The sequence below is a fragment of the Paralichthys olivaceus genome, chromosome 21, assembly GCF_024713975.1.
Source record: "Paralichthys olivaceus isolate ysfri-2021 chromosome 21, ASM2471397v2, whole genome shotgun sequence".
NCBI classification, from domain to species: Eukaryota; Metazoa; Chordata; class Actinopteri; order Pleuronectiformes; family Paralichthyidae; genus Paralichthys; species Paralichthys olivaceus.
In genome coordinates this window covers 1075175-1087792 of record NC_091113.1, presented here as the reverse complement: position 1 = coordinate 1087792, position 12618 = coordinate 1075175, and the positions used below count along the sequence as shown (strand labels likewise).

The window sequence follows — 12618 nt, the reverse complement described above, 5'->3', positions numbered from 1 at the left end:
AACAGAAAACCATGGCAGAATAAATGATTCTTTATTCTTCTTCCTTTGCTCAAAATATAATTTCACATTTTATGAACTGCAGCGAAGAAGAAAAAAAGACGGAACGTTTGTTTTCAGGTGAAAATACGTCTTGTTTCGGTCGGGGTTGTTTCAGTGTGGGACCGGTGTCAAACAGTCGGCCACCAATGTCTGCTGCACCCGGTGTGTGATGGAGTTTCGTTGACTCCCAGACTCTGACGCTACGTGACCCTTGTGCTCGCTGCGTGTGTCCGCCACCACCGTGAGATCAGTCGGGAGAAGTGACCGGAGCGACATGGCGGAGAGCATGGTGAGTCCAGCGGCCGCCTCCCCTCGCGCTAACCCGCTAGCTTAGCCCGGAGCGCGGAGTGATGAGGCAGCAGAATTAGCTCGGCTGCTAACGCTAAGCAGGCTAGCATCACTAGCACAGAGTGACTGGGGCCTGTTTAGCTAGCCGGCTAACCTTAGCTCCGTGGTCAGCTGTCGACATCCGAGCGAAGAGAGGCTTTGTTTGCAGACGTCGACGCCGCAATAACCTCGTCGGTGTCCGGCTTGAAAGTGCCCGTGGTGTCCGTTAGCTTGTTTAGCTCATCGGTCCAACAACAGCTGGAATGTGCTCGAAGGGTTTAATGGAAGTCGTGGAGGTGTTGACTCAGTGAGACTGTTATTTCCATGTCCCCCCCGGGACAGTGACAGACAGCGGGGTTGGGTTTTAGCACCGTCATGTCCTCGGCTGCTCGGTGTGAGGATCATGAGCCGACGTCAACTTTAGTTTTCTGCTCTGTCATCGTTGTCATCATGTCCTGACTGTACACAGGGGGGGGGGGGGGTCCCTTGTTTTGACTGGCAGGTGGTGGGGGTGGGGGGTCATGTTATTCTAGATGTGTCCAGACCACAGAGAACCAGCTGGTGTTTCACGTTGTCCCTTCTGTCTTTGTCCCATCAGATCATCAGGGTCCAGTCCCCAAGCGGGATGAAGAAGATCCCTTCGACCAAGACGGAGACGGCTGATGCGTTTTTGAATAAGGTACAGTGATAAATCCCCACGGTCACCGATAACCCCGAATGTGCCGCTTTCACCCACGTCCACACTCAGAGAAGTGGACACGTGCCTTTTCATAAGGGCCATCAAAGAGTCGCAGGGGGATTCAAACCATAAACCTTCTCACTGTGAGGTGACGGTGCCCATCACTGCACCACGCTGCCCTGAAACAGATGTTTGATATTAAAAACATCTGCAATCTTGATGGAGAACAACAAACAGTGTCTATACAAGTGAAACCAGAGTTGGGGGATTATTTGTATTTGAAGACACGTAGCCTGTTTAGATTTGTCCGGTAAGATGTATGATTATCATAACTATAAAGTTTCTGCTTTTATTCAGACAACTACTTGTAACCAGTGTTAACATCCATCAGATCTTCTCAAACCCTGAGTTCTTGGGTTTATTTCTTCACCTGTAACATTTACACTGTTATTAACTGTGTTACAAACACTGCTGTCACACACAGTGGAGTTTTGATGAAAAGGAAATGTAGTGGATTCACTCTTATCATCACATCTGCACAGTTTACAGCCAAGACATTAGTCCTACACAGGATAATAAACACAAATGATTTATAAATCAGTTTTTTTTTTTTAATAACCTGGAATAGAAGCATAATTCAGCAGAACTGTCAGAATGGAAAATTCCAGTACCACCTCATTAAAAATGCATGTGTCTGAGTTGAGGCAGAATGGTTCAGCCTGCAGATCAATGGAAGAGTAGTTTTCAGTCCCTGCTGATGTGCAGCCAGCGACGGGTGGAATGGAAAACCACGGGTATGAAGCAGAGAGGCCGGAGCCCTGCAGGTTATGTTTCTGCTGCTTAGACAGAATGAAAGGAGCGCGGTGCTCTGTGAAACACACAGTGTTCAGTTTCACCAGCGCACAGTGATAGCATCTCACACTGTTCTTTGTGTGGCTTGAAGAAAAATAATGATTTAATGCTCAAAGACTGTTCCCTGCTTAGTTTTACCAAACTGAAAGAGAAGCAAAAATACACACAGCGTTGTTCCACAAAGTCCAAAATGATTTAAAATGCAACTTCCCACTCAGTCATTGGTGGATTAGTTTGAATGCCAAGATAATTGTCCTGTTCCAATGTCAACAGTTCTGCTCTCTGAGATCACTAATGGCTGATTAATTCAGTAAATCTAAAGTGATGAAGAGCAAGCACTTCATCAGCATCAGGCTGTCGTGATGTTTAGATGTAATGTCAAACACGTCCAGCTCAGACTGCTCTTAATAGCTTAGTTTGGCTCAAAGAGTCGTGACTATAAGAGGTGTTCTTACAAGCTGAGGTGCTCTCGTGCCAAGAGGCTCTTTGCTAATCAGCTCTGAGATGGACACACTTGACACAAGGTGCTGGTGTGAAGTGTTTCCTATCATGTTTCTGAAGAAGTTGGTATTTTGATTCTCGGTTGATGTGAGGGTGTTTTCACTCATTCTAATCAGGTCACTCCATCTACTTCTCCCTCAGGTGGCCACAGAGTTTGGGTTCAACTCCAATGGGTTTTCTGTTTACCTGAACCGCAACAAGACCGGAGAGATTCTGTCCAAGAACGTTACCCTCAGCTTGCTTAAGATCAAGTAAGTAAAAGCAAATGTTTTTGTATTAAGGTGTGTATGTGAACTTATTTATCAATTGAAATTTCTTTGCCATTAATTTTGTTTGTCGATAATCTTTGGTGAAGCTTTAATCATCTCATTTCTCTTTATTTTCTTCAGGCATGGCGACATGTTGTATCTGTTCCCTTCAGGCTCCTCCAGCTCCTCTGGAGAGGTGATGGACACGGCCACCCCGCACACATCTTCATCGCTACCGTCCGTCTTGTCATCTTCCTCATCGTCCACCATGATCCCTCGGTCCTTCTCAGCACCCCAGGTCCAGGAGGATGAAATTGATCAGTATCTGACCAAGCAAGACGGCAAGATCTACAGGAACAAAGATCCTCAATTGTAAGGAAGAGACGTCCTTGTGTTGTATGTATAGTGAAGCGTTTCTCTCAGATCTCTAACAGTTCTCATCTTGTTTCAGATGTCGCCACGGTGCTCTTGGAAAATGTGTGCACTGTGTACCGTTAGAGGTAAGAAGAGTCAGAAAGATGTTCAAGCTAACACCATTACCGTCGGACAGTTTTAACCTGCTGAGTATTTGCCTATTTTCTTTTTCAGCCTTTTGACGAAGACTACCTGAATCACCTCGACCCACCAGTGAAGCACATGTCATTCCATGCTTACCTTCGCAAGCTGACCGGTGGAGCTGATAAGTGAGGAGTGGTTTTTATTCTTCCAATAGAAATGCTTCCATCTCTTTTCTTTTCCAGCTTCTAAGTGTGTTTTCACGTCCTGCAGAGGGAAGTTTGCAGCTCTGGAGAACATCAGCTGTAAGATCAAGTCAGGCTGTGAGGGCCACCCTCCGTGGCCAGAGGGGATCTGCACTAAGTGCCAGCCCAGCGCGATCACACTGAACAGACAGGTATGAAACTGTACCTGCATGTCTGTGGCCGTGAATCTCAGCGAATACACAAAATACAGTTCATCATTTTTAGCAAACCGTTAAAAAGTAGTGTTTTCGTCGATCCAAGAAAATGAATCCCTGCTCTGTCTTTTCACCATCGCTGTCCCTCGTTCATATTATTTTCTGTAACTAAGCAACAAGCTGCCGAGTAGACAATCTGCTTCCTGTTTGCACCACATGACATGCTCGTAATGTGATGTGACAGTGATAATTACTGATGTGCAGCTAAAACGTGTGGACAGAGATCGTTTCAGTTTTATAATTTCTAAAACGTGTCTGGCAACTCATTCTTCAACCGAGGAAACAAAAACAAGACGTGTGGACTGCGACTGTCTCGTGTGAGGATGGTGACGCCAGACGACATTCCTTAAAAGAAGGGAGTGTCAGTCTTTTTGTTGTTCAGATAACATTCCTGTGAGTTTCTAATGATCCGGTCGATGGTAGTGGGCTACGAAGTAAGACGCTGGCCTGATGAACGAGAGCTGGAGATTGAATAAACACAGATTCAAATCTTAGCTGATGTTTGGAGCCACTGCTTAAAATGTCCCGAGTCCTGAATTCTGTTCATCTTACAGAAATACAGACACGTGGATAACATCATGTTTGAGAACCACACCATTGCCAACCGCTTCCTGGACTTCTGGAGGAAGACGGGCAGTCAGAGGATGGGATACTTGTACGGCAAGTACACTGAGCACAAAGACATCCCGCTGGGCATCAGAGCTGAGGTGGCTGCCATCTACGAACCTCCACAGGTGAGAGATTCTCATTAAACATCATGACATATTAGTATCGTCACTAACTGTCTATTATTCTATTTTTGTTTCTCGTAATTCATCCTTTCATGTCTTCAACCTTTTTAAGAGTTTTCCTTGCAGGTGCATTAAAGACCCTTTTCTTTTTCCGTGTTACAGAATGCCACCCAGAACAGCCTGGAAATGTTGGAGGATCCCAAAGCTGCAGCTGTGGATGAAATTGCTGCCAAACTGGGCCTGTGCAAGGTCGGCCTTCTTTTCTTCAGCGGCTCCTTTTCACACCGTCTCTCATTGGCTTTAGACAAGCTGGGTTTTTTATATCGTGTTTCCACACTTGCGTGTTGGCAGAAGTTTCAAACAGATTTATGGTTTTTAAGGCCCATTATCGAAGCCTTGGACTAGATTTATTATTCAGAAAATGTTGAACGCTTTCAACCAGAGGACCTCAAGTGAAGCGATCTGTTTTTTATGGGCCTCTAGTGCTTGAATATGTGAAATGTTAAGGTCCGATGGGCGATTGTAAACCTTGCTCTTCTGTCTTCTGCTGTCCACTGGTTGAGACATGTAACACTGCACGTGAAGATATAAATTTAGATAAAGGTTATAGATGCAATAATTCATGTTCTCAGTTCGCCTGTTAAGTATTAGGTTAAAGCTGAAATACGAATAAGGAACTTCTACTTTTTACTTTGACACCAAATCCTTCATCCCATTAAATATCTCTGCTCTGGTCTCGTTATCAGACTCGTTACACTGATGTGACCGCTGTGCTTGGATCAGACACTTTCAGTTTACTATCAATACTCCGTCTTGAGTCTTTATGTGAACGTTGATGCCACCGGTGATGCGTGAAAATGAACCGAACTACTTGATTGAATGTGTTTTCCAGGTTGGCTGGATCTTCACAGACCTGCTCTCTGAGGATACGAGGATAGGCACTGTCCGCTACACAAGAAACCAGGTGAGGATGAAGCCTGTTCCTCGGACTGACATCCTGACCTCCTCCTCCATGGCTGATCATTGTTCTCTCTCTTGTCAGGACTCACACTACCTGAGCGCAGAGGAGTGCATCACAGCAGGGTACTTCCAGAATCTACACTCGAACCCCTGCAGACTCTCTCGAGACGGACATTTTGGATCCAAATTTGTGACGGCGCTGGCGACAGGTGAGTTGTCGTTCACTCTGAGGCTGATGTTACAATTCTTGTCAAGATCACGTGTGTTGCTCGTTATTGTGTTTTATTTTTTAGCTGCTTTAATTTTACAGTCAAATATCAGCATCATTTTTAATCTCTTCGTGTGTTGTAGTTCTTTCCTAATGATGCAGATATTATCAGATATATTGTAAATAATTCTGATGTTCCTTCATGTCAGTTGTACTTGACATAGACGGTCAGTTTAATTCATTTATGTCTGAAAAAGTTGAGCTTATTGAAACCTGCAGAATCCCTGCATGTTATTTAAAAACACAGCTTCGTTTCTTATTAACCACCTATTTGTACTTTACAGATGTTTTAACTCAGTCCAGGTTTGTCAGGTGCCTGTCGGTTTTTTATTTTCATTCCTCTCAAATATCCACTCTGTGTGCGTTGTAATTTAGAGGCCGAAGAAACGCTGTAACTCAAGCCACATGTTCTCCGAGGACAAATCTCTGTGGAATCAACGCCAAGTGTTTACTCTTCTGTTCTAAACGCACAAAATCGCTTACATTTGTTCCACAAGTGCACAAAAGCACACAGCGGTGTGATGACCTCATCACGGTCGGTTGCATTAATGAGGCTCTGGCAGCCAAAGCTGATGTCATGATACACATGTGATCCCAGCCGGGGCCAAAGTCCATCCGTCTACTTTCCCTTGAGTACAGACGTGGTGTGTTTGCAAATGAGCTGCATGTGTGAGGCAGACGATTGAAATACTCTGTGACACGGACGAAATAATTGTTTAATGACGTCGTCATGCGCTAAACTTCTTTGTTAGTTCTTTCATAGATTTCTTTCGGCTTTATTCTCTCACTGACTTCGTCTGTGTTGCTGCTGAGGATCACACCGTCCTCCATTTCAACAGTTGTGGGTTTTCAAGACGAAATAAATGATTAAACAAACAACAAAACATTCACATTTCTAAACGACGGACTTTCATATGTTTGTCCAATCAAACTGGTCTCAACAGTGAAATCACCAGTGAGTTTATTCGTCCTCCAGCAGACGACTTCATCCGTCTGTGTCTGTGTCTGCAGGGAGTCCAGATAACCAGGTGCACTTTGAAGGATACCAGGTGTCCAATCAGTGCATGGCTCTGGTGAGAGACGAGTGTCTGCTGCCCTGCAAAGACGCTCCAGAGCTGGGCTACGCTAAAGAGTCGAGCCCCGAGCAGTACGTCCCCGACGTCTTCTTCAAGGTACGATCTCAAACATGAGGCGGGTGTAATATTTTAATGATCATTAGAAACAATCATTGCACTGCTCCACGTCTGAGCTGTGTAATATCATGCACACTCTGTGGGCCAGGTGTCATGACTCAGTTTCTCCAGATGTTTGTGTTCAGATGTTGAGATTTTAATTTGAATCCAACTTGTCTCCGTCCATCAGGACACGGACAAGTTTGGAAATGATGTCACGTTTCTCGCTCGGCCTCTTCCTGTGGAGTATCTTATTATAGATGTGAGTACGTTTGGTGTTAAACATACTAAACACACGTATGTTTCAACGCAAGCATTTAGTCTAATTTCCTTTTCCTTTTTTTTAACCTTTTCCAGATCACCACCACTTTTCCAAAGGATCCTCAGTTCACCTTCTGCTCCAAACAACACTTCCCCATCGAGAACCGCGATATACTCGGAGAGACACAAGTAAGAGAGAGAGAGAGACGGGAGAACACACACACACACACACACACACACACACACGACTTGAAGGCTGTAACCATTTCATCACGTGTTTTGTGTAACTGATTGTTGACACCCTCATGGTTGCAGCAGACGCAGTACAAGTTCATGTCTGTATTTCGACCTGAAGCACCAGTTCCAGTTCAGCGGACCAAAATAGCTTCATCTTTCCAAACCTCTGCGAGGTCGGAGGGAGTTACACATCTTGTTTTGTGTTGCGTGTGTCTGTGCAGGACTTCCACAGTTTAGCGACGTACCTGTCCCAGAGCACCTCCACGGCTTTCCTGGACATCGTGTCCGACTTCCATCTGCTCCTCTTCCTCGTCACCAATGAAGTCATGCCTCTGAGAGTAAGTCAGCACTTCAAGGCCTCCTCTGCTCTTTCAGTCGGAACACGTAGACGACCACATTTCCCCCTCGGTCTGGAAGTGGTTAGTGGTGTGAGGATGTTTTCACTCAGACCCTCTGTTCATTAGATTTTCAGACTGGCCTCTCGTGACGATCACAAGTTTGTTTGATTCGGGAAAAAAAGAGAATAAAACTCAGATTTCTGTGCTGAGCGTCCTGATCAGATGTGCTCAGGCTTTTTGTTTCTCTTCACTTTCCTGAACTTGTCGCCGTTGGAGCGGGTTGATGATTTTGTTTGCGCTTCCCGTTTGTTGCAGGACAGCATCGGGTTGCTACTCGAGGCAGTGAAGACTTCTAACGAGGATCTGGCGCAGACCTGGAAGAAGTCTGAGCAGTGGGCCACCATCGAGCAGCTGTGCAGTGAGTCGCTGCCGAACAACCACGACACAGATCGAACTGAACATCGGCAGCTCGTTGAATACACACACACACACGATACTGCCTCTGATATTTTCACACATCCTGTAATCCGTCTCGTGTGTTTCAGGTACGGTGGGCGGGCAACCCTCCAGCTCTCTGGGATACGGGGCCATGGGGGGCCCCTCAGTCCCGGCCTCCTCCTCAGCCATGTGGTCCTGCCTCCACTGCACCTTCATGAACCAGCCCGGCACAGAGCACTGTGAAATGTGCAGCCTGCCCCGCAGTTAAAAACCCGCCACCCTTCACCTCCCCCCTCCCCCCTGCTTCCGTGATCTCACACAGCCCCGCCCAGCTGCCCTCTTAACTCGCCAATGACGCCACTGCACCCGGAGCAGCTGCGAAGTTCAGAATTCGGTGTCTCTCGCCTCGGTCGTTGCCGCCTCACTGCTGCTGTGACGAGTGGAGGGATGCACCTGTTTACATCCAGTTCGTTCAATAAATAAAGTTCAATCAGACTGTTCTGTGTGTGTCCCTCCTCACAGCGGCTCCGGTGAGCGGCGGGCTTCTTTACAGTTCAGCACTTTTGGCTGAGGCCCTTTCCCCTGAAATAACCCCCCCCCCCTCCCGTGGCTCAGATAAATCTTGCTGTGACTCAGGACGACAGCAAAGACTCGAGTGTTTGGACGTCCTCTCACATCAGTGCCCCGCTCACTCTCACTTCGTCTTCTGGAGAATTTTGCTGTGTATAAATACATTTGAGGAATGAAACTGTTATTTAATTAAGCATCTTTCTTTTTTTTTCTTTTTTTTATCCGATTGTAGCGATACCTTAAAATTTTGAATCTCCAGCGTGGACTCTGCTCCGTCAGGTTTTTACAGGCCGTGGTCTCTTTGACGAGCCCCTTCAGTACAATCATCAGACGGAAACGTTGAGGGCTCCAGAGTTGTTCGGTTCAAGTAGAGTTTATTTTCAGTATTAAAGAAAAGTCGTGGATTAGAAAACGTCGGTAACATCCTCCAGTGAGTGCAGCTTGTCCCGTTGGTCACCTTTCTGACCGACGTCCCTCTAACTCGAAGTGGTTCCTCAACATCTTTCACTGGTTCGTTGGAATTGTAGTTTTTAGTTTTGATGGTTTGTTCTGTCTCTGGTAAAACGACACCATCCATCGCCATCACGACGTGCTCGTAGAAACAACTGGTGCTCGCCACTTCCCTCTCTGTCACATCCCCCGCACCTGGTTCTCGTCTTTCCCTTTTCCCGCCGTCAGATCGGAACCAGCTTTTCTCCGCTGATGAGCCCCCCTGGGTCTTTCCATCGTTCAGTCTTCAAAACAGTTTCCTGCTCGGACAGAAAGCGGTCGCGGGTCAATGGGGCGGAGAGAGATACAGACGCTATCGCGTGTCTCTTCTGATGTCTCGTCTGTCAGCAGGATGACGATGAGCAGCTTTTAAAAAGACGTCGGTCGTGTAATTACTCCCTCGACTTCCCCCCCCCAGAGACCCTGAGCGTCCTCCGGCAGCAGAGGAGGCTTGAATGATGTTTGCAGATTTACAGTTTGTCTGATGCAGCTCAGTCTGAAAACAGTGAGAATCACTCAGCTGTCAGATGAACCCTGACAAATATGCACGTTGGCTTTATCTAGTTAACGGACGTGAAGTAAATTTAACATGTGATTCTCACGACTCTCACGAAAAGTTCAGTTTCTCTGCTTTTCAACAGTTTCAAGAGCAGAAATGTCCCAGAACGAAAACTTCTCCAAACCTCAAGAGAAATAAAACGAGTGTCTCCATGTTCCATTCAAAGAATTTAGAGGAACCTTCTGTTCAAGTTGTTCCAGTCGACTTCAACGTTCGAATCCTTCGGGTTCAGTTGGTTTAACGTCATTAACGTGTGACAGCAAAACGTTTCCTCCGTCTGCACTTCGTCCGAAATGATCAGAAACATCTCGAACGCATCGATGGATAAAACCACGTCATCGCTCGTACACGGAGCCCAGCAGAACTGATGCCCGTGTGTGTCAGCAGAGGGCGCTGTTGCTCAGTCAAAGTTACTTAGTGTTGCTTTAAAGTTTTAAAGACAATTAGCACTTGAGGACTCTGATGCCTTTTACTGCTCATTTAATATGAGAGAATCACAAATAAAACAGTTTGGTGTTTTTTATTCTTAAATAGCGAATGACACAGATTCTAAAATTAAACCACAAAAGACCCATATTTGCCTCATTTGACTGATCTGGAATCATTTAACTCTACGACCTCGACACGTCGACTGAACTCCACTCACACATATCAATACATCACGTAGCTCCGCTCTGTTGCGTCCGATCCCTTCGTTGATTCTTTACTAAACATCTGAAAGAAAACTGAGCGAATCCCTAAGAACTGTCCACTTGACCCGGGGTCGTCGTCTCCGGGGAAACGGGCCTCTTCAGTAAAGTGGGCGGGTCACGGGCCGCACATTTAGATATTTATGAGACGTGTGCTTCTAAATAAGAGCTTGACAGTAATTCCATGGATGAAGTGAGAATATATTTTAATTGTAGATTCATTTGAAAATGCTTGGATTGTTTTTGCCCCCTGTGTGAATAATGTGAGAGCATCTTCTCTGATGTCATGGTAACGGACGGCAGCGACCTTTTCCTTTTGTACTCGTCCGGGACCCGTTTGCTGAGCAAGCTCGCTCCTGGAGTTACTGCAGGTCCTCACGTTCTGCCGAGTTAACAAAGGACGCTGAGAGTCGTGTGCTGTTCACCTGGATTTGAAAATAGAATAAAAAAATTTAAATAAACAACAAAAATTTCCTTTTGCACAAAATGTCTTTGTCTGTTTTTTGCTGCGTCTTAGATTCAATCTCCAGAGTGAAGACAAGTGAGAAGTTTATTTTCAGTGTAAACCCCTTTAGGTTACATGGCCAAAATTATTCGGACACCTAGTCACTTTTGATTTCTCATCATCCGACACCAGTGATGTTCTACTTCATGTAAACAAACTCCTGCAGGAACTGATGGATCTGTAGACAGGATGTTGTAACAGCTGATTAAAGCTGTGGGTGCTTTGAGAAACCTGTTCAACAATCACATGTGATGCTGCGGTGTCCGATTACTTACTTTGGCCTTTCAGGGTTTTCATTGTCACACTCACGTCTACATCCAAGTATTTAACTGATACACGAGAAGTGAGTTTTTTATTTCCAGTTTTTACACAAAGAATTTTCCCATAAAGACGATAAACAACCCTTGAGTTTTAGAGCCCGACAGATTTATCTGTTGGCCGAACGAAACAGCTGCTATATGATTCACAGACACGGTGTGAGTCTGTGTTTGTGTTGCTGATACAAACTTAGTTTACTGAACAAAGCACAATAGATGCACATTTTCATTGTATGTAAAAAAACACATTTAATTTTAATTTTATAGATTTTCGCTGATCTGCACCTCGGTCAGTGTTTTGCCTCCATACAACAGATGTTTTAACATGAGCGATGAGAGCAGGTGGAGTCCAGTGGCTCTGAGCTCCATCACCACCCGGGTCAGTGTCCTCTGGATGGGAAACAGATGAGGAGCAGGAATGTGAAACATCAGACACGTCGGCTGAAGCTCACAGAACTCACATCACTGCTGAGAACACTTCAGATGGTTCTTCATCTTTTACTGCTGCTGAATGTGGTTTAGAGGAAAACACAGTTTTGTTTTATTGCTGAAAACTGAGTTCAGATCAACGTCTTTGTTTTTTTTTTTTTTAAAGTTTGAAGTTGAAGTAAAATCCTGATATCTGACCTCATGTGGGCGGGGCCTCTGGAGACCTTCCCTCCTCTCAGATAATAATCTGACAACAAGACTCTGCTTCACCCACGCAGGATTATTTCCCTTCACCTCAGGTACTTTTTCACACTTCATGAACGTGGAGATTTAACTCTTGGTCAAGTCACTCAGCAGTTCACGTTCACTCTGTGGACCTCACAGTGAAATGTGTTTTTATTTTGTGTGCAGACGCAGATTGAAGGATGAAGTCTGCTGCACTCTTCATGGTGCTGGTGACTCTGTCTGCAGCTCAGAGACAGAAAACCCCTCAGAAAGCAGACTGGGAGTTCAGGAATGAAGGTGAGTGGAGAAATAGATCTTTTCAACTTTCCTCATGTAATCCTCCTCCTCTTAACACTTCTTACCAACTTTCTAAAAGTTGTTTTTAGGACATTTCAGTGTCGAATTAAAATAAAGTCAGTTTATTCATGTCAACAATGAAACTAAAGCACAAACAGTATTTCAACATCTTAGTTTTACAATGAACCCTTGTGATTATTATGTTTGAGGCACTTTGTGGTTTTTGCACACGTGTGTTGGAATTGTGTTTTTAAAAAGTTCAAACTGTCAAATCTGATGTTGAACAGATACCGTAACTTTTAATTTAGTTAGAAAACACATAGAGGTTTCATGTATTGTGTTTTTATCTAAACTTTTTTAACGGCCTCCTGTGAACAGCTTGTAAATGAACATTTTATATTCTGTATATTGCAATTTACTTTTTTTACTTTTCCGTCTGAATTCAGAACCTTTGCCATCATTTCTCATTGTTCTGTTTCTGATTAAAATCAGTTTCTTCCTCCATCATTCATCTGTTTGTCGTTTGAATCCT

General features: G+C 44.9%; 1 protein-coding gene across 1 annotated transcript; it reads left to right on the top strand.

The window, feature by feature from the left end:
• Positions 1-141: 141 nt before the first annotated feature.
• On the top strand, positions 142-10800 carry nploc4 (NPL4 homolog, ubiquitin recognition factor). The gene is made up of 17 exons (XM_020109173.2): positions 142-328; positions 965-1045; positions 2540-2649; positions 2788-3018; positions 3098-3146; positions 3235-3329; positions 3415-3538; positions 4156-4335; positions 4495-4581; positions 5225-5296; positions 5375-5501; positions 6572-6732; positions 6923-6994; positions 7090-7182; positions 7452-7568; positions 7884-7986; positions 8114-10800. The coding sequence occupies exons 1-17, from the start codon at positions 314-316 to the stop codon at positions 8272-8274; spliced, it is 1878 nt and encodes a 625-aa protein (XP_019964732.1). The 5' UTR covers positions 142-313; the 3' UTR covers positions 8275-10800.
• The last annotated feature ends 1818 nt before the right edge of the window (positions 10801-12618 follow it).

Bases quoted from the DNA above. Each gene is read 5' to 3' on its own strand.
- nploc4 (XM_020109173.2), top strand. The intron at 3,019-3,097 runs GTAAGGAAGAGA...ATCTTGTTTCAG, and splicing joins AGGAACAAAGATCCTCAATT to ATGTCGCCACGGTGCTCTTG. The intron at 4,336-4,494 runs GTGAGAGATTCT...TCCGTGTTACAG, and splicing joins CCATCTACGAACCTCCACAG to AATGCCACCCAGAACAGCCT.